Source organism: Branchiostoma lanceolatum, chromosome 6 (assembly GCF_035083965.1).
Source record: "Branchiostoma lanceolatum isolate klBraLanc5 chromosome 6, klBraLanc5.hap2, whole genome shotgun sequence".
NCBI classification, from domain to species: domain Eukaryota; kingdom Metazoa; phylum Chordata; class Leptocardii; order Amphioxiformes; family Branchiostomatidae; genus Branchiostoma; species Branchiostoma lanceolatum.
In genome coordinates this window covers 22,331,310-22,356,407 of record NC_089727.1, presented here as the reverse complement: position 1 = coordinate 22,356,407, position 25,098 = coordinate 22,331,310, and the positions used below count along the sequence as shown (strand labels likewise).

The 25,098-nt window shown below is 41.4% G+C and overlaps 1 protein-coding gene across 1 annotated transcript; it reads right to left on the bottom strand.

Annotated features, from left to right (window-relative positions):
- Nucleotides 1-585: 585 nt before the first annotated feature.
- LOC136437028 (long-chain fatty acid transport protein 2-like) lies at nt 586-10,334 on the bottom strand. The gene is made up of 9 exons (XM_066431459.1): nt 10,175-10,334; nt 9,153-9,362; nt 8,211-8,372; nt 7,616-7,740; nt 6,804-6,998; nt 5,775-5,865; nt 4,795-4,993; nt 2,694-2,791; nt 586-2,019 (listed from the first exon to the last, which is right to left on the bottom strand). The coding sequence occupies exons 3-9, from the start codon at nt 8,317-8,319 to the stop codon at nt 1,712-1,714; spliced, it is 1,125 nt and encodes a 374-aa protein (XP_066287556.1). The 5' UTR covers nt 8,320-8,372; nt 9,153-9,362; nt 10,175-10,334; the 3' UTR covers nt 586-1,711.
- Nucleotides 10,335-25,098: the final 14,764 nt, after the last annotated feature.

Genomic DNA, 25,098 nt, shown 5'->3' with positions numbered 1-25,098 from the left:
TGATTCCTCCCCATTCCTCCCACATGCAATTTACTCTCCAAGCAGATGTTAGTGGGAAGATTTTTTTTTATCATAAGCGCCTTTTTTGTCAGCTCTCGGCCGCTCTCCCCACCAAGAATGAGATTGATGGGGAGAGCTAACAAAAAAAACCCCGGGGCATATGGTAAAAAGGACGTCACAATATTCCCCACCAACCTCTGCTTGGAGAGCAATGCAAACCAGATTTCCAATGTTCACTATGATTGGTTAACTTTTTCATTTCCCGGCCCAATCATCTTTTACTTAATGATGCACAAACAGATTAATCTAGTAGTATTCCCGCATGAAATACATTCATATTTGTTCACTGGCCAGCGTAATACGAATGAATGTCTAACGAATGTGCAGCTACCATTCGTAAAAGCCGGTCGAACACGTCAACGTTACTAACTCGTAAATGTTCTATGCAAATATCACTCAAATGTGAATCATGTTGGAATAGTTCCTATGGTAAGACAACACTAAAGGAACTGTTATTGTCCTTTGTGCTACACTACATTTACTAGTAATTAAGCAATCAAATAAATTGTTGTCTATAATCTCAAGTGAAGTCAGAGGTCAAACTATATTCTTTCACATTGTATTACAGCGTATATTATCTTTCTATGGCGTCATGTAATTCTGTTACATCTATATACGACGGTTACAAGTATAATATAAATGCATTTTGTAATGATAAACATAAGCGATCAGATATTAAAAGTACTCATTTGTATCTTTTCAGTAGGACATGAAGCATGGACAATATATGTAAGATAAAAGAAGATGATGTTATACATGTAGTGTTACACTTTGTAGTTGCATTTTGAAATCAGACATTCATAACTTAACATTGTCTTTACATTAACGTACTTATTCAATTGAAAACTCATATCTTGTCTCCAAGCAGATGTCTGGGTTGGTGGAAATGCCCTGTGTTTCACACCATGCAATGATAAATGATGCCTTGCATAAATCACCATCTTGCATGTACAGACCAAGGGTACATTGAAAAATGTTTAAGCTTTTTACTTATAACTTTACATGTTCATAGTTAGAGTCTTCCATTAAACAAACTGCGGATTTCATTCTATTATCATATTACAATCTTGCATAATATGGTTGCACAATATTGTGAAAGGGCTCTCTCCAGTCCTACATCTTGCAAAAGAAATTAGGGGGCATCTTATAGCACCTCTCCATACATCCGTACATCGGGAAATCATTTTAAGCTAAAGCTTCATAGCCATCAGATCCAATATTTTATTTGCCACATTTTGAGCGGAATATTTTATATGTTTGCCATCAACTTGCTAGAAGTTCTGTGGCACCTTTGGCATGTGTCAGAGAAAATCCTAAAGTGTTAATTTATGTGTAAGAAGTGAAACGGAATGATTTGAATTTGTGTCCATCAAGCAGCAAAATTTCGTCGACGAACAGTAGAGTGAGAGATAGAGATCCCTAACCCACAGTAATGAGGGTCTACACGGGGGTTCCGAAAACGACTAGCGCTGAATTCCTAAGAAACCCTACGTAGTACGCTAAAATCAAGGAAGGCGGTTACATAAAGTTTGGTCGCCTCGCTACGAATTGCTTAAATAAGACGACTTTCCCAACGAATTACGGGAAATAACGATTGGCTGCCTACGCCTTGCGGGAAACAGCATGGAGACCCTCAGTAATGTGTGTAAAACTACAAATGTGCCTGCCCAATTACAATCTTTCTGTAAGCTGCTTCATCTAAAGGTACGTAGGATTTCTTGGCATTGTCAACCACAAACAGCGGATCCTTGACTCTCCTGGGGTCGAACCCTTCCTTCACGAGACCTGCCTTCTGGTGCCTGAAGGTTGCCGTGACCGGGATCTCCTCAGCAAGTCGGATGAAGAGCGGCCGTGCGTAGGGCGGGAGTTTGGCCGTGATGTACCTGTACCAGCGGCGGAAGTCAGGCTTCTGTCCGGGGTTCGGAACGATGGACGCCATGCCTGCTCTCCCATCCCGACCTGAAAACATACACAAATTTTAACTTAAACAAAACTAGCCAATGAACAACAGGATAAAACTCCGGTCAGCTTGAAGTAAAGAATGTAAAGGGGTTTATCTATGTGTGTAATGACGTTTCCATGCAGAGAAAAGGAGTCGTAGGAGCGACAGTAGTCTATTTGTAAATACATCACAATTTATAACTTAGTTACTAGTAATCAATACTAAGATGAAAATATAAGTTACTGCACTGCAACGACCATTTCAATAAACAAGGTAACATATCAGGGGCCCAAACATGACCTTGACCTCCGCCTTCTCAAGACCTACCCACATACCGAATGTCATCACAATCCACCCAGCCGTTCGTTAGTTATGCTAGCCATAAATATTCGGGGCGCACAAACAAGCAAGAATACAGGCAGGCAAACACACACTCACGTACACCAAAAACAGTACCTCCATTTTCCATGGAGGTAATGATTCACTCACTGCTGGATACCAGATTAGACTACATTGGTGTCGAAACTTACAACTGATATACTTTTTGCTCGATCGCGACAAACTTTAGTGTCACCTCTTAGCTCTTCAATTCTTAACAAGACTTTAGTTTTCTAGTCGACCGGTCTTTTCTTTTCCAGGAATGTATCGACACCTCAACCACAAGGAAGTGCTGTTTAAGGACTTTTCTTACCTGGCACCTTGACCCCGTACACGTTGACTTCCTGCACTCCTTCCATCTTACTGAGAATCTGGGCAACTTCAGTGGTGGCCACATTCTCACCCTTCCATCTGTGGACAACAACACACAATGTCAAAATTAATTTAAAACATGCGATACAACAGACAAGGTTGTTCGTCCAATCAATCATCCACAGCGTTCAACTTCCGCTATATAGCGGCTCTAGACATGACCAGGCCTAGCCCGGAGCCGCCAGCGGCCCTTGGGAGCGGGCCAGAGATAACAAGGCTGGACTCCGGACTAGACCAGGTCACTGTCTATTATTGATAAGAGCTATATATGTACGCTCCCAGAAATCGTGATCATAGCTTGCCTAGAACACGAGAACACACACACACACACACACACACACACACACACACACACACACACACACACACACACACACACACACACACACACACACACACACACACACACACGAACACAAATGCACACACACATATACACACACAAACATGAATACGCACACACATACACACATACATACACACAAACAAACAAACAAACAAACAAACAAACAAACAAACAAAACAAACACACAGACCAAAGCAAAGGAATCTCCCGGCATGCACAATGAACAGTGGACAGTACCGCCGCTTAACGTCCCGTCCTAAAGCCCCCGTCCCAAATCAACAATTTAGCTCGGCCGCTTGTCGGCGAGCTCCAAATGGCGATTTTCGGGCGAAGTACGACCGACGTCCTGTCGATTTTACGGGCTTCGGGCGAATTTTCGGAGCTCGGCCGACGTTCGCGTGTCACTGGAAGCTGCGCTTAAATTCAGCGAGGCCTCGGCGACGATTTTTGACCTCCTACAGCTCGTCAACAGTTTGCCCGTAGCTCGCCCGAGCAACGCCCAGCGCTCGGCCAATACTCGGGCGGGCATCCGAGGATTTTAGACACGATTTTTGGTCGGTCGGAGGTCGCCCGAACTCTTCAGCCTCGTGCGAGCCTCGCACGGGCTTTGTACAATAATCGGACGACCGTCGTCAGTGTTCCGGCCGACTCATGAAAAGTAAGGCGTGCTTCGGGCACGCGTTCTGCAGGTGTCGATGGAGCTTGGACGGGCCTCGGCCGAACTCTTTCTTGTTTATAGATAAAAGGAAACTACAGTTTGGTTTATAACATAAAATGATAAATAATACTGTAATATCAACTAATACTAATATCAACTTGTCAAAGATTGCTGCCAAACTTTTCTAATGAGATACAATTCAATGCAAAGTTAAATTTTCATTGAAATAAATTTACCATACATAAAATGTAAACACCGAAGACAATGCTTCCTGTTCCTTTTTTTGGTATAGGTTTGGATGTTTCAATTTATATATTAATGGAATGGGGCTTGACTTTTGAGGCTTGACTTGACTTCCTGAGTTTTTCCTCCACAAAATGACTAGTTCAAAGTCCACTGAGTCATTATAGATCTATGTTTGTCTGCCGAGGCACGCCCAGGCGTCGGCAGGGCGTCGATAGACTTATCAAGGGTCGGCCGAAGCTCGGACGGCGTTTGCCCGAGCTTCGGTCGATTTCCGTTTGCTGAAAATGTTTGGATCGGGGTTAAACGACTGATCTGTTGACTTTGTGGCTCCTGCGCTAGTATTCGGATTGGTTTATGACAAAATTCCTGTTCAGGTTATTATTTTCAGTGTACCCACCCACTTCACTCATGCCCAACAGATTTGCCACAACTCAGAAAGTAAAGTTGGTCCAAATTTGAGATTGTTACCAGGTCAGTTGATCCTGACTTCGTCCGTGTCCAAGAGATGGTACCGTCTTATGTGGTATTTATGATTATAAGTGTTTGACGGACGTCGCCCGAGCTCCGTTCAATTTGTGACGGGGTAGGTTTTCAGCGAAAAATACGGTCGACGCTCGGGCGAATTTGAAATTCGGCGAGCTCCCGGCGATCTACAAAATCGGCCGATGCTCGCATGAATTGTGACGCCGGCTTTAGGACTGTGACCCTTACGGGTAGCGTTAATATGCATGTCGGATAGGCTCGGCTGACCACTGGACTACGTACGCTACTAAACACTCTGAGTTCCCCCACCTGAAGGTGTCTCCCAAACGATCCACAAAGTAGATGAAGTACTCGCTGTCTATCATCATCAGGTCACCTGTGTTGAAGTAGGCGTCCCCTTCCTGAAAGACGTTGCGTAGTATTTTTTTCTCGGTGAGCTCTCGTTTACCCAAGTACCCGACATAGGGCACAGATGAATCTACAGGACCCAAGACAAGGCCAGGCTGACCTGCACAGAAGAATTTAAACATAAATGGGATTAGAATATCCGCATAGATTAGCATGAACAGAGGAAATGCATTTACACATACATCTTTGTTGACACAGGAGTACAGTGACTAGACCTAGGGGGAAAAAGTATATAATATCTTATATTGTGTTTCTGGCAAAACCCTGGCATTTTGTGAGGGTGGGGGTGGTATGTGTGTGTGTGGGGGGGGGGGGGGGTATTTAGCTATCCCTCGGGATCCGCTATCTTGGATCGGCTATTTTAAGATTTTGAAAATACATTTTTTTCCTTAGAAACATCATTGTTTAAACCGAATTTAGCGAATTTTGTATGCAATGCCTGTCAGAAAACCGTTGCCATGGCAACACGAAAATAATAAACTTATCCTATTGTCATAAAATTGTTGCCAAGTAAATCTTAGGAAAAGTCACCAAGTTTGGTTTTCCTAGCATGCGTCGTTTGGCAGTTATACGACGTCAAAGTTGGCGTGAGCACTTTTACCCCACCCCCCCCCCCCCAGGCTGGATAGGGTTAACGTACAGAGGTTTGACGCTTGAGGCTTACGACCGAAGCTCCCGCATACACGGGGCCACTAGCTTTACGTCACCATCCGAAACGACAAATGCAACTTCTTACAAAATGTCTGATCTGAGACCGAGCCAAGGATCAAACTCAGGCCCACTGATCCGCGGAATTAAATCAAGGGGACAAGGAAAATAAATATTTTTCTAACAAGAGAGAAACCACCCCACTGACTTTTGTACATGAAGGTAGAACTAACCTATTTGGACCTCAGTACATTTTCCATCTGCTCCCCTGACTGGCTCCCCTGTGTCGATGTCACACTCAATCAGAGCAAAAGGTCTGTGCTTCTGCAGGCGGTAATAGTGACAACATATACACATTCGTCAGTGCAGTATATGTAAGTATATGTAAGTTAGCTGTTTGTGCTACAAATAAATGTGCCATTCTCGGCATTTCGGAATATTTGACATTTGCAAACCAAACCATCAAACAAACAACATTACCTTATGTCTGCTATCAAATTTAAAAAACAACAACAAAAAAACAACCTCTGACCAGATAAAAGTACAACATAAGGTATACGCCAATAATAGTTTTTTTACCCAGAGTGTAGATGTAACAGTACACTATGGAAAGCTAGCCTCTACGTAAACCTACCGTGAGTCTCATTAGGCCATGTTGATGTGATTATGTGAATGACATCCGCGCGCGCATCAATTTTCGTCCGTTCCCCCCAAAAAATTAGTTTCGGACTATTCTTTGAATAGTACAAAGCAGCCGCAAAATGACCACATATATGCCATAAATTGCGAAAATAATATTTTGGAGAATAGATACAAATCTTGCAGAATGCAAAGGTCAAAATCCAAAGTCAAAGAGGAAAGGACAAAAATGGAGAATCTATTATTTGGTATGTTGATGAAGGTTAGACATCCAGGTAATAAGAAACGCCAAAAATAATTACTCAAGCAACTGGATAAGATTTTGAAACAGTCAGACGTTTTAGACAGTATCCACAGTCACTGACGAAAGACAGTGGATACTGTCTGAAACGTCTGACTGTTTCAAAATCTTATCCAGTTGCTTGAGTAATTATTTTTGGCGTATATTATTTGGTATACCATTCTCTGTGTGTTCAACTTTCTTGACCAGGTAGCTTTTTATGTTTCTCAGTCTTTGTAGGTGTTGTGTGTATATAATATTGTTGATTTTGTTTTTGACTGTGCCTGTAATGAAGTATTAATAGATAAATAAACAAACAAACATCAAGTTACAAGACACCCACCCTATAAAGAGGTGAGGCCACTCCGACTGCTCCGACCTTGTTGTGAATGTTGACAAACCCAACGTTCCCCTCCGACATACCGTAGGACTCCAGGATCTGCGGGATCCCGAAACGTTCCTGGAACCTTTTCCAGACGTCCGGTCGGAGACCGCTACCTGAAACCAGGCGTACTTTGTGGTCCTTATCATCTGGGCGCTGTGGTAGAGAAACTATGGTCATTACACGGCTGTTCCAGATCCCTAGAATTTGGACATTTAATTCGCACATGCGCACTCCCGTCTTTATGTTGCCAAGTGAATGAATGTGGCGAAAATGTCTGACAAAAATTATTGATGATCATCTGGGCGCTTTGGTAAAGAAATTATACTCAATCATGTCACGGCTGTTCCAGATCCCAAAAATGTGTACATTTAGCTTGGGCATGCGCACTCCTGTCTTAATGTTGCCAACTGAATGAATGTGGCAAACACGTCTGATAAGAATAATTTATAATGAACGGGTAGAAACAATGACAACAGTAACAGAAATTCTATTGGAACAAGAAAAATTTGCTATTAGGAGGATACTATCCGTCATTTTGGTATGCCGTTGATCATGGCCAATCACATCGCATCGTGACTGTAACAGGCGACATGATTGGCTTAAATGCAGGTGCCCAGAGTAAGTTACCAGCCAATCAAATCGCCTCGTGGTGACTGCAAGATGCCAGACCTATAGTGTGCGAGGCGATACCAATCCCTTGTAGGGTTCCAACTCCCGGCCGACGGGATCGGTATCGCCTCGCGCTGGGTCTGGCATCCAGGCTACCATACCTCTGGTGCATTACATAAGTACCGCAGCAGCTCTCCTATGTGCAGGATCACAGTGGCATTGTAGCGTCTACAGTCGTCCCAAAAATGGCGCAACGAGAATTTTCTCCTAAGCGCCACTGCTGCACCTACAAAATACAGGTTATAAAGTCACAGTCCGTACAAGAGGAACTTGATCACTGGACTGTGACCTGTTGGGGACACATTTTAATTCAGTAGTAGCACTGCGACACATTATTGCGGCGACTTTGCGAATTTTTCACCAATTTTCCCATGTAGTCACACTGACGTGCAGCAAACGGGTAAAATACGTGACCTCTACAAGCAAAATGGCTGTGTCCGGAATGTCACATTCTCAGTTTTGGCCACAAATTTTAGACAATATAATTTTTTGGAAATCACATTGTTGCCGCTGAATTAAAAACAAACGTACAATGATTGAAATTAATCAAAAAGAGATGTGCGGTGATAGCGCCAGTTGGTAACTAGTCACAGGTCGCAGTCCAGTGAGATACCCCCGCTTTCACCCACACTGTACTTCTATAAAAGACGAGAGCCTGAAATGGAATGATGTTCTAAACTTGCTGATGATTCTCACCTTTACTTATGGCTGTTCCCAGACCAAGTGCGAGCCCAATCACGTGGTACAGGGGTAGGGTGACGTACAAGATGTCATCGGACAGGATGCCCTTATAATGGAGGACCATGTTGCTCAAGACAACAAACTTCGTATGGACAAAAATGGCTGCCTTTGGGAGACCTATGGTCGTCACGAGGAAAATAAGGTATACAATACTGTGAAGGAGATATTGAAATACAACTTTACTGTTACTGTATTTTGGGTCATACCGGACCTGAGCCGGGATAACGTTCGATGCGGGTGTTTCAGACGGGTCTTCATTTGAGGGACTTACAAAGCCTGGTTTAAGGCCCATGTTTAGTCGTCTGTCATTGTCCGACTAAAGGATAGTTTTTAATGTACATGTATATGAGTTCATAAGTATGAATATTGCGATGTAGTTTTCATGTAATCAACTGCAATATTTTTCACGTGCTTTTAAAATTGTAGAAAACTAAAGAAATTCAGATTGTGTCCTTAGTTCAGACATGCCTGCAAGTTGGTTTCACAATAAATATTGATTAATCATTTTAAACATATTGCCCGGCCTCCGACGTCGTCTGACATGCGCTTCAATCGAATTATTCGAACGTTCCACGTGCGCCGTTGTGCCGATGTTGAAAATTCATATACCGGAGTAGGACGTTGAAGTTGGTTTTGTTACAACTTCTTTTTTATTCGAGGACACAAAATATTCTCAACGTCTGGCTTTTCGAACCCGCGGTCGGGTTGGTACTTCGGGTGATACGGAAAACACTGAGTTGTCTTCATTATGTATTGACATATATATATATAATGCATTTCAATGTGTATATACATATGAAATACGTTTCAATGTTTAAAAAAATGCGTATTGTAAGGGGCGTGTGACTAATTACTTTTAATACAATAGAAAGCTCATCCAGTAGCCTACCGACTTACCAGTGGTTCCTGAAGTGTAGATGTAACAGAGAGTGTCTGTAGATGTGATAGTAACTTTAACTGGTAGCGGTTGGTCTAACTCTTGCTGGACCAGTTCATCAAAGGCCGATATTCCAGCCGGGGGCTGAGCTGAACCCTACAGCCAGATGGATGCGCATTCCTTCTGCAGTTCCGGCATGATCTCCAAGGTGGCGTCCAGAAGCGGTTGTCCTGTAAGTTAGTGTGAAAAAAGTTGAAGTTTGAGCTACATGTATAAACTAGAGTTCCTCGACTTCATACCTTTGCCAAGTGATTTCAACCTTTTCGACTGATGTATTATGAGTGTTTCTCATCTAAAATACAAATAAGATAATCATTTGCATAAAATGATTTGTATCAGTTGATCAGTTGATCATTTTCCCCGCCCAAATAGCAGAGGTTGTGTTAGTATGACAGTGCTAAGACGGCTATTCTAGCATTTTTTGATCATTTATGCATACTATGCAAATTAGACCCTTATTTGAATAATCATCTTTACGTAACTTCCAAATGCTACAAAAATAAAATTCCATTTAATTACCAATATCGAATTGCAGTATTTTCTCCTTATCATTAATTAAGCAAATTAGCCTTCATTTGCATAACTTTTATCTATCAACATTGATGTCTCTCTATTTCTCAGTTACATATGTTACATTTTTAATAGTCCTATCATGGTATGTAGTAGATTGATAAAATTTCCCAATCAATTATGTAATTCTGATTTGCATATTTATCATTTGATTATATCAAGCATCACTTAAGCTATCCACATATCAAAAAAAAGTTGTATACAGGTTCTAGGTAGCCCTTTGTGTTTTAACCACTAGCTATAGGGCCCCTTAGGATAGGACCTGCCAGCAGGGGAATATTTGCCCCATTGTGTCAACTGACAGGTGCCACATGTAAGAGAGTCTTATCATGCAAAATTTCGGATTTCTAAACTTTCCTCATTAATTAGGGGGCTCAAAATCTAACCATTTTGAGGATTCATAAAGACTTACCGAGATACCGACAAACCAAATATCACGAAAATCCAACGATGCATACAAAGGCACACAGACACACGCTTGGCAAAACATAACCTTCTTGGCGAAGGTAATGGAGTGAGTTATGTTCTCCTAGCTATTGGCCCGGCAGCTTGTTAACTGCAATGTAACCCCAGACGCGTGGAATGTGCTTCTGCCCCCGGCCGTGTTTGTTTACCTTACCTGTCAGCCATAGCTGTGTGTTTGGTAAGGGTCAAGGCGAGGTCAATAGGAGGCAGGAATCCAACGAAACTATATCTCATCAGACACTTTGGTCTCGGTTGACTTATCGGTTGAAATGATATTAATTTGGGCATCCGCAAATATAGTAGTACGCCACTGTACTTATCTTCCTTGAAAGTACCTGGATTTTCAATTAGAATTATCTTGTTTCAAATTTCCCCAAAAGTGTCCATAACATTCCAGAACAAGTTGGGGGGGGGGGGGGGGGGGTTCAAAGCCATGTCAATATGCCTCTGATGCACACGAACTACATGTATCTGGAACTCCAATCTGATGACCCTACCACACACACACACACACACACACACACACACACACACACACACACGCACACACACACACACACACACACACGCAAACACACACACACGCACACACACACACACACACAAACGCACACACACACATGCGCACGCACACACACACACGCACACACACACACACACGCACACACACACGCACGCACACACACACACGCACGCACACACACACACACACACACACACGCACGCACACACACACACACGCACACACACACACACTCACACACACACACGCGCTCATACCATTCGCCAAGTAACTTTGTCTCATCACAATGCAAATGACATGCCAATGAGTCTCTCATCAGCTTGAATTATATGGATTCTTAATCTCATTGATTATTCAAATGAGGTCGTCATTTGCACATAATATATCAGTTGATCACCGTCTCTATCTAAATAACACACGTTGCCGAAAGTGTTTAAGACTTATCTCATCTAAACATAGAAGGTTATTGTAGCATTTTCTCATAAATTATCTATATGAGGCCCACCTTTGCATGGTTAATTAAGGGTTAATGATGAATAAGGTGCCATAAGGCCTGGTCATTTGCAATAACTTCCTCATAACATCACCTCGTTCGCAACACCATATACACCGAGGAATATGGTCATTAACGTTATTATCATGTAGCCTATCCAAACTGAACCACGTAAGAGTAAAAAAATCCTGTTTGACGCATAGGTTTCTTAATACTAAAATAATGCATTTTAGAATTTACAATTGTCCTTCTTGTACAGAGGATGATAGATTTCATTTTGAAACCAAAATTTCCACAGACAATGTTTAATAACATTGCAATCTTGGCATGTCATATCTTTTTCAAATCTATTCTACTCTTCTCTATTAATATTTCATCATCATTCCTCCCTGCTGGGTGTCCTTGTGATTGGTCATTGCTGTGGGTGGTTCCACTTACAGTTAGGGGTGTCAAGAATACTGTTTTCTTCCTGTCCGTTTAGATTTGACTTGTATTGAAATAATGATTGATTTTATTTTATCATATATTCACAAAAGATTTTGTGTATCTTAAGATGGTAAACATTTTATGGAACAAACAAACATGATACAAATGTTATCAAAAAGAGTCGTCTCCTTCATAATGGAACGGTCGAACGGGTCCTTTATTGTAATAAAGGCACACTTGAGATTCATTCATCACCACTTGTGGCACTTTTATGGCATTATGGCGTCATAAGCGATATGGAATGGACGCTTCTGATTGGTCAACGTCATCTGGCTACATGATAATGTCTAATAATGTCCACATCCGCTTACCTTCCAAATGTCAAAAGAACGGAATTCCCGGCATTTATATGTATGAACTATAGTATCTGCTCATCAATTATGAAAATTATGTATTCATTTGCATAATTGATATCTGTCGATGTTTATCTCTTTCTCAGTCACATATGTCACATGTTTGATAGTCCTACCATGCAATGTAGCGGATTTTCAAACCTCCCTCATTCATTTTGCAAATAATATTCTGATTTGCATAATTATCATATGATAATGTGAATTATACCTCAAGCAACACGCAAACTAAAAACCACGATGGTCCGTCAACACCTTCTTGAGATATTCTAATTTCTTTCAAATTTAAAAAAAAAATCAGCTCATGTAGTTAAAAAAAGGTCGCTAGGGGGCCCAAGCCTACAAGACTTACTCTGCCTCCCAAGAGCTATCTGCTACTAAAAACCATGACCATAGCAAGTCCAGAACACAAGATATCAAATCGGAAGTTCCGCAGCAGTACCATAGCAAGCTGCTGGGGGGTCCAAAATCTAGTTATTTCGAGGTCTCAAGAAGATCTACTCACATACAACAAATATAATCCATTCAGGCATTCTCGATTTATCATGTGCACAGAAAGAAGGAAGGACACACAAACGAACGCTAACGAAAACATAGCCTTTTAGGCCAAGGCAGTGATATCATAATTTAAATGACAAGATGTGATGGACATTGTTTTGTTCATTTGGAAGGAGGGCCGTGTGATCTTAGCTATTTTACCTGCTCCAACAATGAGGGTTTTTGCTCCAGCCACTCTAAAGCAGTGCAGTAGGGACTCTCCTCTCAGGTTGGTGTTGAGAAGCGCCATCTTTACCCCAAGTTTCGCCAGGCCAAGAAAAGTCCAGACGAAGGCGGGCTCGCTGTAGATCAGCATGGCGACGGTATCCCCCTTCTTGACCCCCCGGCCGTAGAAGAAGTTGGCCACCCTGTTGGACATGGCGTCCACGTCTCCGTACGAGTGGACCTGCAACAGTGTAGGATCCATCACATGTACAAAGACTGAAGACAAAGATAAACTGGAAAGGGTACTGAACCGAACTGCCATATTGTAGACACAACCATGACAGGGTTGCACCAAAATGAACACTGATCTACAGTGGATGCCACTCGAAGACAGAAGAAAAATATCCAGATTATGCATGATGTACAAAATGACCAATAAATTGGTGGATGCACCAACTAGTGAGTATCTAGTATTAGCCCACGACCCCATACCTTCGCCGTCTGGTTTAACCTTTTTAAGTTTCATATCATAAATGTTTCCCACTTATTATGTAAATAAATACCTCATTTCCATAATCATATCACTTATTCAACTTTTCTACCCAATTAACACAAGTTGTTCAGAGTAAAAAAGTCTTGTCTTAGCAAAGAAGGCTATTGTAGCATTTCCTAATAAATTATGTTAATGAGGCCCTCATTTTCATGATTTATGACCCCGTTCATACTAAATCGCGCAAATCGCGAAATCGCCCTGAGTCGCATTCCTTCACACCAGGGGTCGAACGAGCGCGAGTTGTAAAATCGCGTCCAACAGCTTGATCAACGGCGGACGCGTTATTCGATTGTCACCACTCTTACTGTTGTGTTCAATGACCTTCTTGTACTTCATCTTGAGATTTTTTTACCTTTAATAGTGCGGCATTACTTCCATGTTTTCGCGTATTTGGCCAACTCAGGCAGTCGCCACTTCAGAGTACGTGAGTCGCTCTGGTTTCGGTGGGATCCCTTGAGTTTCTTCTGAATCCCCACATCCCCGAAGATGGCCATTAGTACGGTTTTCGTCATTCCATGCGCCAAAAATCGCCGCCCGATTCTGACATATTACCGCCGCATTCAGCGTAATATTCCAACAAGCTAGGAGGTAGATGAACATCGTATAATGAGCGGAAAGACTGAATTTGCAGATGACCCCTTGACCCATGACCGGGTCAATATGCAAAGTAAAGCGCCCAACGCGCATCAAGCAAGGCGATTTCGAGCGTTCATACTAAGTCGGGATGCAGGCAAATCGCGAGTAAACCACCTCCGGAGGTGGTTTCGCGGAAAGCGATTTCGGGCGATTTCAAATGCAATTTGGAGCGTTCATACTAAGCCACATTATCGCGATTTACGCGATTTCGCGATTTACGCGATTTAGTATGAACGGGGACCCCGTTCATACTAAATCGCTAATGTCAACATCTACTTAACTTCCAAACGCTGCAAGAATGAAATCCCCATCATGTACCATTACGGCGTTAAAGTATCCTGCCATTGACTATGCAAATTCATTTTCATAATTGATATCTATCTCTATTCCTCTTTTTCATAGTTACATGTCACGTGTTTGATAGTCCTATAATGGAATGCAGCGGATTTATAAACTTTCCTCATTAATTATACAAGTAAGCTACTGATTTGCATAATTAGCATACGATCCTATCAATCATTACTCTTGCTATTCATACACAAATATCATGACGATCCGTCAACCCCTTTTTGAGGTATTCCCTTTCAAAGTTTGAAACAAAATCGGCTCCTGCAGTTCCAAAAAGCCACTAGGGAACCCAATCCTACACAACTTACTCTCCCTCCCAAGGGCTATCCACCACTCAAAAGTCATGACCATAGCATGTCCAGAACACGAGATATCAAACCTGGACGTTCCGCTGTAGTACCATAGCAAGCCACTGGGGGCCCCAAAATCTAATCATTTCGAGGTCTTTAGAAGACCTACCTACATACCAGGTATAAAGACAATCCATTCAGGCATTCTTGAGTTATCGTGTCTACAGACGGACGGATACATACATCGGAATGCTGACGAAAACATAACCTTCTCGGCGAAGGTAACAAGAAATAGTCATGCCTTCAAGTACATGTACCAGAGTTATCAACCCAGAATTGATGTGTTCGAAAATTAATTTTTCCCTAGAACTGTCGTATAGTGAAACTCGTTACCACCAAGTATTGTAGGAGCATCCTCGCTTGATAGCTTTAAACAACGCTTACAGTAGTGCAAAAGTTAGGTGTGACAGGTCTGTGTTATATAACCAGCTACTGCTGCGCCGCGCGCCTAGCGCATGCGAAGCTGGTGTGCTTAGTCCATGGGCCAGATGAGATGTCACTACCACCTGAGGTGGCAAAATTTCCTTATGATTTTCAAAAAGTAGGGTATCTGAGGGATATATTTTGATATGATAGCCATCGCAGGGTGGTAGCTTTGACCCGGCTATCTGACCTTGACCTTTTGACCCCTACACGAACCACGTCCTCTGATACAATTATACGAAGGGGAGTGGCAATCACCGAATGGCGTTTATACCGGATATATAGATACGATACTGACCTCGTCGCCGAATAAGAGGAAGGGCTTGTCGGCGCGCCTCCTGACAGCGTCGGCAAACATCGTGACTACGGAACCGCCAGCTTGAATTATCCTCGTGTACTCCGCTTCCAAAGTTTTCTCCAGGTGAATCTGGGGGCCGTCTCGCCGATTAGCAGCTGCCGCAGCGACCGGGTCTCCCGCCGCCCCGAACCCGTACACGGCCTTCCCTTCGTCCTGCTTTACGTCGGACGTCATCTTAGTTTTGAAAAGTAAAAAACGGTGGAAAAGTCTGTTTCAACGACCAACCGTTCCAAGTGTCCTGTGATGTGTGCAGCGCCAAATAAACCCTGTATGAACTCGGTATCATCGAACTTTGTATCTTTGTATCTTCGAACCTTGTATCTTTGAACTCGTGTACCTTTGAACTCTTGAAACCCTGCATATCTTCTGCCCCGTCTTTAATTGGGGTATAACAAAAAAAACAACAACAACTAAAACTGGACAAGACAGACGAGCATATTAAACTATTTTTATTTGTGGGTGTGTGTGACCTTTCAACGTTACTCCATTAACATTTATCCGCCGGGTTACATAATCCCGCCACTTTGAAAACTAGTGCAGCACCCGCCAAGTATGCACAGTTTAGATATGTACAGGTGACGTTGGGTTTGAGATCTGTTTGGACGTGTCTTTTCAGGGTGGCGGGATGTGTTAAGGTACCCACGATAGTTTACTTATCCGCGTGGCCCGCCAACCCACTCCTGCCAACTTGACAGATCAAAATGAAATAGAAACATATGTCTCGTTCCCAGAGTTGGATAGCCCCGTGGTTTATTTTAGGCCTGACCTTGGGGTCATGTAAGCCCTGCAAATGGCGGTCTGCGGTCTGAAAAACAAAGGTATTGTATCAACAGCAATCTTTATTGACACAACAAAAGTACAGCGACTATGGTCTTCTACAACTATACATGCAAAGAAACAAGAAATACAAAAGAATTAACCTACGTAAAAACATATGGATGTATATTTGGTTGTACAAGCCATATCTATAACATAGCTGATGAGGTACTCTACTGATATGTTATTAAGCTTGAGGTTTTTGAATGGTCCGACGTTGTTCGTTTACACTGCAGTGTTTTTTCTGTTATCTAGGTATGTCACAGTGACGTAGGTTGGACTTGGAACACACTTATCAGCTAAATAAACCAGAGATCCGTGAAGTCCTTGGCCTGATGTTAGGGACCGTACGGCATTTAGCGCGGGGGGGGGTCGTTTTTCAGAGGGTCGGGTTAAAAAGTTTTCCATGGCCCTCCCCCAAACCAAACCAAAAAATTTCTACGCCCTCCCCCTCCCATGAATTCCTTGAAAAATATTTCAGACGGAAAGAAAATCACTTTTCATAGGATCTCACCATGTACCAGCCAAGGGACCCCCATGCAATAAAAAGGGAAACTAAATGGCTCGGAGCCCATGTTACAAGTTTGAGTATATGCTCGAAGGCTAATCCATCCTGTTATCGCAGCAACTTTAGATCTTAGTTTCCTGAGCTTTACCAGACGAGACACCGATCTTGACTCATATGTTGAGTGTTTATTTTAAGTAGAGTTAGTATGTTACAGAACCGCCGTTTGTATAAAGTTCAAATATATACCCCTTGAGAAATCCTATTGTCCGTTTTTGCTGTAATCCTTCCACAATGAATCTGAAGGTCAGAGTCCTTGACTGGCTGAATCCAAGGTGTAATTCTTGACTGTTTCAATCCAAGTTATAGAGTTCTTGACTGTTTCAATCCAAGGTAGAGTTCTTGACTGTTTCAATCCAAGGTAGAGTTCTTGACTGTTTCAATCCAAGGTAGAGTTCTTGACTGTTTCAATCCAAGGTAGAGTTCTTGACTGTTTCAATCCAAGTTATAGAGTTCTTGACTGTTTCAATCCAAGGTAGAGTTCTTGACTGTTTCAATCCAAGGTAGAGTTCTTGACTGTTTCAATCCAAGGTAGAGTTCTTGGCTGTTTCAATCCAAGGTAGAGTTCTTGACGTAAAAACTGGTATGGTCTCCTACGTACTCGAACCAAGTTTGCACACGTTTCCTCCTAATCCTGATCTCCCGGAACCTCCTTTCTAGACTTGTTAATCCTAAAATGGACCTCCTGAAGTCCTCTTCAGGCCCTAAGATCCCCTTTTGGATCTCCTGAAGTCTTCTTCAGGCCCTTATCTCCTGGAAAGGCCTGTCCACGCCTTTAATGTGCATGTCTCAGCACGGGTTCCTTCTCTCCTCTCACTTCTTCTTGAGTGACTCTCCTTTCTAACCATGTGGCTTGGGCCCCTAGAGTCTAACTATAGACACGTGGTCTAGATTTGGCGGGAACTTAACTTTATAAATCTAAATGGCGGTAATTTTAAGGAACATTGGCATTTACACATCCTTTATTACCTTCGCCGGGAATGTATGCATTCGCGGTAAGGTTATGTTATCGGTTACGCCAGCTGTAAAGTGGGTCCGTATGTATGTCGAGATCATAGGTCGAGAGAACTTTGACGGATCTTGCTGATTTTTGGTAGGTAAGTGGCGGTTGTGGGAACGAAGGTCAAGTTCGAAAATGGTTAACCTGGCGTTTTCCTAAAGTGCTCCAGTGGACTTTTTTTGTTAGTGTGTTTGTATGTAGACAACATAACTCGACGTATTGATGATGGATCTGCATGATTTTTGGTGCGTACGTAGAGATTGTGAAAACAAAGCTCAAGTTCAAAAATGGGTCACCTGGCATGTTCCTGCGGTACTGCAGTGGGCTGTTTATGTATGCGTATTTGTTTGTTGACAGGATAACTCGAGAAGCTGTTGATGGTTGTGCATGATATTTAGTGAATAGGTAGATTTATTAAAGGGGAAGGTCAAGTTCGATGATGGGCCTCCTAGCGGGTACTTTGGGTACTGCAGTGTAGCTTCAAAGTTTGAGGTCGAATTTTCTGCAAGTGCTACGGTCATGATTTTTGTGTGGTAGATAGTCCATGTCTCATGAAGTAAGTTGTGCACGTTTGGGCCCTCTAGCGGCTTGTTTGGAGCTGCAGCGGGTGTTTTTAATTTATTTGTTTTGACCTTTGGACATGAATAACTGGACTTATGGTCAACGGATCGTATTGATTTATGGTATGTAGATAGCTCGACTAATGATTTACATAATTGAATATTATATATTATATATTATGCAAATCAGGAGCTAATTTGCATAATTAGCAAGGAAAGTTTATAAATCTGCTGCCTTTCAAAATAGGACTCTCAAACATGTGACATATATAGCTGAAAAAGAGAGAGGTATCGATAGATACCAATAATGCTAATAGCTAGCTATTTTGCATAATTAATTAGAAAATACTAATTGAAAATACCACATTAGTAAATGATTCTTGTACCATTAGGAAGCTAAGTAAAGGTGAACAATATCAGACAAAAATCATGCATGACAGGGCCTCATTAACATAATTTATAAGGAAATGTCTACAATTCCCTTTCAATTTGCTATTTTTAAGTCTATACATTCAGGTTAAATTGCACTGGCAGGTGACCTAGTTCACCGGAGCAGGCTCCCTGTGAGACGTCCCTGGAGGACACATGTGATACTTTACTTGGCTGGTGAAGGGCTCTGTTTTGGGGTCAGGGAGGTCACACGGGCATTTAAACACAGCAGCCTTACGATCTAACGCTCTCCCTGTTGGAAGGTATAGGTTTGATAAAAACTGATTGATATGTCGACTATGAAAATAAGGGCATAATTGAAGCAAATACATTGCCAACAAATTGCCTTATTTTCTGTAGTAAAGATAAAAGTTATGATACCAATTAGGCAAAAATATTCTTACAGTGATTATTTTTATAACTCTTGGGAGAACTCGTATAGGTATAGGTATGGGTTTGTTTTAAACTTTGAAAGAGAATACTAGTAACTCAAGAAGGTGATGACGGATCGTCATGATTTGTAGGGATGTACATAGTTTGAGTGATGATTTACATGATCGTATAAGAATCATGCAAATCAGGATCTGTGATGTGAAAAAGTATACAAACCCTTGCATTCCATTGTAGTCAAACACGTGACATGTAACTGAGAAAGAGAGGAATATTGATAGATATCAATTATGCAAACGAATACCTAATTTGCATAATTTATGACAAAATACTATAATTCCAGAGTGGTAAATGATGGGATTTCATTCTTGTGGCGTTTGGGAGATAATCAAATGTGGACGTTATCAGGCATAAATCATGATGGCCTCATTTACATAATATATGAGGAAATGCTACAATGGCCCTCTTTTCTAAGATTTTACTTTAATGCTGTGTTTTGTGTAGAGAAAAGGATCACTTGAAATTCATGCAATCGAGGACCTTATTTACATCATGAGTGATAAGCATTCACTCGAAAAGGCTAACATAAGTCGGCGAAGGTATGAGGTCGTGAAACTCTAGTTCATTATGCCACTGTATGCAAGTGACATCACGAAAGTATTTGTACCCGATTTACGTGATCCTACCCGCGGCCTTACATTATAAGGCCAGCGCTTTGTGTCAGGGACTATTTAAGTATCTTACACATTTGAATTTCATTACTTCAGAAATATTCTATCATATCAATCAAGAATGCTACCGCCTTAACGACATTTCAACATTACGGAAATAATTCCACTATGCGAACCCTGGGCTCGTCATAGCTTCTAGAATAATTACATACAGGTAATTGATGGCAATTTCATACTTGTTGCATTGGAAAGTTATGTGAATGTGAACATCGTTGAATCAAATTATGCTAATAGGGACCTCATTTGCATAATTGATGATAAATGTTTTTTTGTTCACAAATGTTGGAATGGTTAGCATTTATTTTGTCAACGGCAGAAATCTTTAATTGAAAAAATATTCTAACAATGCTTGAGTCCATGATAAATGTTATCATAACCTTCTTTGATAAGCTCATACTTATTGGAATGCTTTGTGATTGATGAGAAACACTCCTAAATACGTCAGTCATAAAGGTTAAAATCATTTGGCGAAGGTATGAGGTCGTGGAACTATTTATTTATGCAACCAAGATTCTGCTTTTCATAATTACCATTCGATTATGCCAAACATTACCTAAGTTATCCATTAACGAATGATGAGCCATGAGCCCCTTCTTGAGTTATAGTTTTTTTCTAATTCATTATGCAGATGATGTATTCATTTGCATGATCAGTATCTATCAATATTTCTCTTTCTCACGCACATGTTACATGTTTGAGAGTATGATGAATTCAATTCTGATTTGCATAATTAGTATTGTATTACGTAAATCATCATTTGAGCTATCTACCTGCCAAAAGCTATTGCCATCCTACGCGCACACCAAACATCAATACCATCTATCCAAGCCTTCTCGAGTTATGCTGCTTATCTTCACACGCACACACATACATACATACAAACTCTACTGAAAATACATATATTACTGTTGGTGAAGGTAATAATTAGGCTCAATCATCCCTTTCCTACTAATCTTCACGTCGCCTGTTGTTTTTTCTAAACCACTTAACTTATGTTCACAACTGCAGTCTAGCAAGCCATGTGAGCTGTTACGTTTCAGGTCCGTTTCACCACTACCAGTAGGGCCCCACATGGGTATGAACCATGCCACTATGGGAATATCTCCTTCACTACACCAGATTTTACAGAGACTGATGATGCAAAACAACAGATCTTTAAACTTTCCTCGTTAATTATGCAAAGTAGTTCGCCCAAAATCTAATCATCTTGAGGTTTTGCACATACCGACACACCAAATATGAAGACAATCCATCCAGGTGTTTTCGACTTATCGTGTTCACTAACAGACACACAGACACACGCTCGGTAAAATACAACCTTCTTGACGAAGGTAACAAGGAAAGTTTAAAAATCTGTAATATTGCATCATCAGACTCTGTTACATGTGGTACCTGTTATCTGGTATAATCGGGGAGATATTCCAAAGGTGACATGGCTTATTCCCAGGGTAGTGGTGATAACACACCTAAAGGGCGTCAGCTGCCACATGCCTTGTAGCCAGTTAGACTACTTGTAAGAAAATGCCACACACACACCAATCTTATAAACCTACTCCATTCAATGAACTGTCAAAAAATGCAACAGATGTAACTGAGAAATAGAGGGGCATTGATAGATATTTAAATAAAAAACCTAATTTGCAAAATAAATGACAAAATACTGTATTAAATTGCATTTCGGTACATTTACCTGTACATTTAACATCGCAATCCTCTTGGGCAGAGGATCCTAGCGGCCTGTATCCATGTCATTTATGTTAGGTAGGGTTTACAGTACCTCTTGAGTTCTCTCTTTTGTTTATTTTGTTAGATAGAGACATTATTTTCGAGCGGGCGGCGTGGGAACCCCTCCCACCCTGCACATGTTTGGTTATTATTTCATTGACGTTTTCTTAAGTTCTTGAAGTGTTTTAAATGTGACCTCTACCTCCTCATGTGGTAGACGTGGCGAATCACCGCATTATTACACCCTCGTAACATGAGGGTGGACGCTAACGATAGACTAAGGACTCTTGACAATCCAAGACGCTCAAGCCGCATCGCTCGTCGCGTGGGTCAACAAGGAGTGCAGAATGGAGAGACGGGGCCGGCTCCAGACCCCGAAAGGATTACGACGGAACCTAAACACGTACTGCTGAAATACAAGAAAGCTACTCGGTACATTACGGGAATTTCATTATTGTGGCATTTGAACGTTATGTGAAGGTATAACGTTACATGATTGAATATAACACACATTAATCAAATGAGGGCCTAATTTTCATGATTGATCAGAAAATGCTAGAATAGCTTTCTTTGTAAAGATAACACTACTTAAGACAACTTTTACTATTTGGGCGGAGAAGATGATAAACTGATATAATTTATGCAAATGATGACCTCATTTGCTTGATAAATTGGCAACACTCATTATACATCAGTCGGAAAGGTTAGAATCATTTGGCGAAGGTATGAGATCGTGGAACTCTAGTTCTTGATAATTTAAGTCCTCAATGAGTGAGTTTGAACGCACTTTGCTTGCGTTTTAAATACCATGTTTGGAATGATGCCATGCCTCACGGATAGGGGAGGGGGTACTTGATGCCGGCGTTAACAAGCCCTGCCACATTCAAGGTCATCAACAATATGGTGCCAGTAGCGTGAATATATATTACATGTCCACATAAAAATGTCAGCAAAGATATACTGTCCAGAAAATGGTTTGTATTTGCAAGTAGTGTGTGTTTTTTTTCTTATCCAAGGCACCGTGGAAAGAAAAGGCGTTTTGGCTGGGATTTATATTGAAAACCTGAAAATGACCGCCAGTGACTCCGAATAGAACGCACGTTCTATTTTGATTACGTCACATCAAACACGATCGAACATGGTACGGAATCTAAAAAGTCCTGGGTCATGTATCACTTGTTCTCATTTAAATGTACACATTTTGTAACTTCCGTTACCGTTTGAAGTAAGACGTTCCTGACATTAAGATATGCCACATATAAGGTGCCAGACTGTCGTTTTTATGACGACTTAAAACTTTTCTGGCTGTTAAAAACGACAGTTTATATGTGACATATCTTAATTGTATATGTGTACATTTAAATGAGAACGAGCGATATATCAGATATGGGCACAAAATGTCAAGACTTTTTAGATTCCGAACCATGATGTTCGGTCATATTGGATTCATGAAAAGGCACTACAACAGCCTCATTACTCAGGTGGGTACCTGCTGGCTGTACTTCAGATGACTATATTATAAGGAATCCCTGTGACGGATTTCATAGCCACACGTGACCTTTATTTGGTCTGTCCGAACAGCTGGGGACCTCGTTGAGGTCGAGCAAATGTTGACATTTCTTCGCTTATCAGGTCGTGTGGCATACTTGATAATATATATTTCAACACACGGTTAGTGCGACAGTCAGGTCATTTTAATTGACCAATCAGAATGTTTTGTTGAAACATTTTAACTTGAAATGATTGCTCAGGCCCTTGCTTGGATACTAGAGGCTTTTGGTTACCTCCGTGAAGGTTAACGTCCTACAGGGTTTTATGTTCGCAGCTAGAGCTCAGGATCCCTTTGATGCATTTGTTTGTAATTTTGCGGTTATTGAGGTCCCGATGATGCACGGTAATTTTGCGCACTGCAAATGCATATAAAGACACCCCCATCTTGGTGGTAGTGTAGTACAGCCCATTGATTCAAACGTCGCTTGCCTGGTAGACGCTAATTAGACACTGGTCAAGCAGAGGTTAGGCCCCTGTAAGGCGTAGGAATCACATAATTTCAGCGCGTGATCTTAATTGGGTACGGGGAGTGCCACTTCATTGGCTGACTCCTTGTTACACCGTCCTCTGAAATGAAACTGCGGAACTGAAAAACAAACAACAGTTTGAAGACCCAAAATCTCCATGAAATTTGTTTTTATATATGATGTGTTTTATAACAGGTGCTGCTACAACAACTGAATAGTGACAGCCAGTCTTTGGAATCAGTTGCAACAATGAAACTTTAGATTATCATCACCACCTTACTACCCATATATATCTATAAGCTCTGTGTATAAAATCAAATAATTATTAATTTTCCACTATCATGAAATTAAACCAAGACCTTGCAACAGCTGTGCCTATCTTTCATTGCACCTAAATCTGAGTCTGAAACTAACAGGTGTGACAGGTGTGAGCTCCTACAACATGCCTAGAATGGAGGTATAAATTTTCCTCATTACCAGCTGTTGGGACCTAGGGAATTCTTGTCCAAGATTTGAAGCCAACAGGTGTGACAGGTGTGAGCTCCCACCACATGCCTAGAATGGAGGTACGTATAGATTCTCCTCAATACTTACGCAAATTCAGTCACAACTTGCATAATTTGCAGTTCAGTGTGTACATCTCTGTCCAACCTACCTGCGTACCAAAAAATCTGTCGTTCCTTTCTTCAGTTATTCTCCTTAGAAGATGTTTACAATTACGCCATTGCAGTTCCAGTGACACATACCAGGCGGCCTAAAATCGACCTTGACCTTCCTCCTCCCAACACCTACCCACATACCAAAAATCATTACAATCCATCTACACGTTCTACAGTTATGCTGACTTTAAGCTTCCGGTGACACAAACATACAAACACGCAAACACACACGCAAATACTCTCAAATCAATATCCCCATGAAAAGGTATTTTTTCATGGAGATAGCAACAAAAATGACCGTAGAAGTTATTTCATTACACTGTCTTCTGAAACAAGAAACCTGCCTTTAATGACAGAACAAGCGTAGATTTGTCTTCAACTTGCTGTGGTACAAGGGCTACACTCAGCGGGATAAAGTAGAACTGCACCTGAGGGTGTCAATTCCTAGTGATTTTGATACTGATTGGTGCAATAGAAAATAGTAACCAATCAGCGTATACGTAGATCAACACTTGCTCTATATGGCACCGGGAAGTCTGAAGATAGCTATTAGCTTAGATACTGATTGGCGCTGAATGACCAATGGGTATGTCCGGTGGATTCGCCATTGTGATCATATTTTCCGTGTTTACTATAATGATTGGTTAACTTTTCCATTTTCTAAGCCACTCACCATTCAATTAAGGATGTGCATACGGAAAAATCTAGTGGTGACTTTCAGTACTTCATACACAGCTATATGTTCATTGGCCAGCG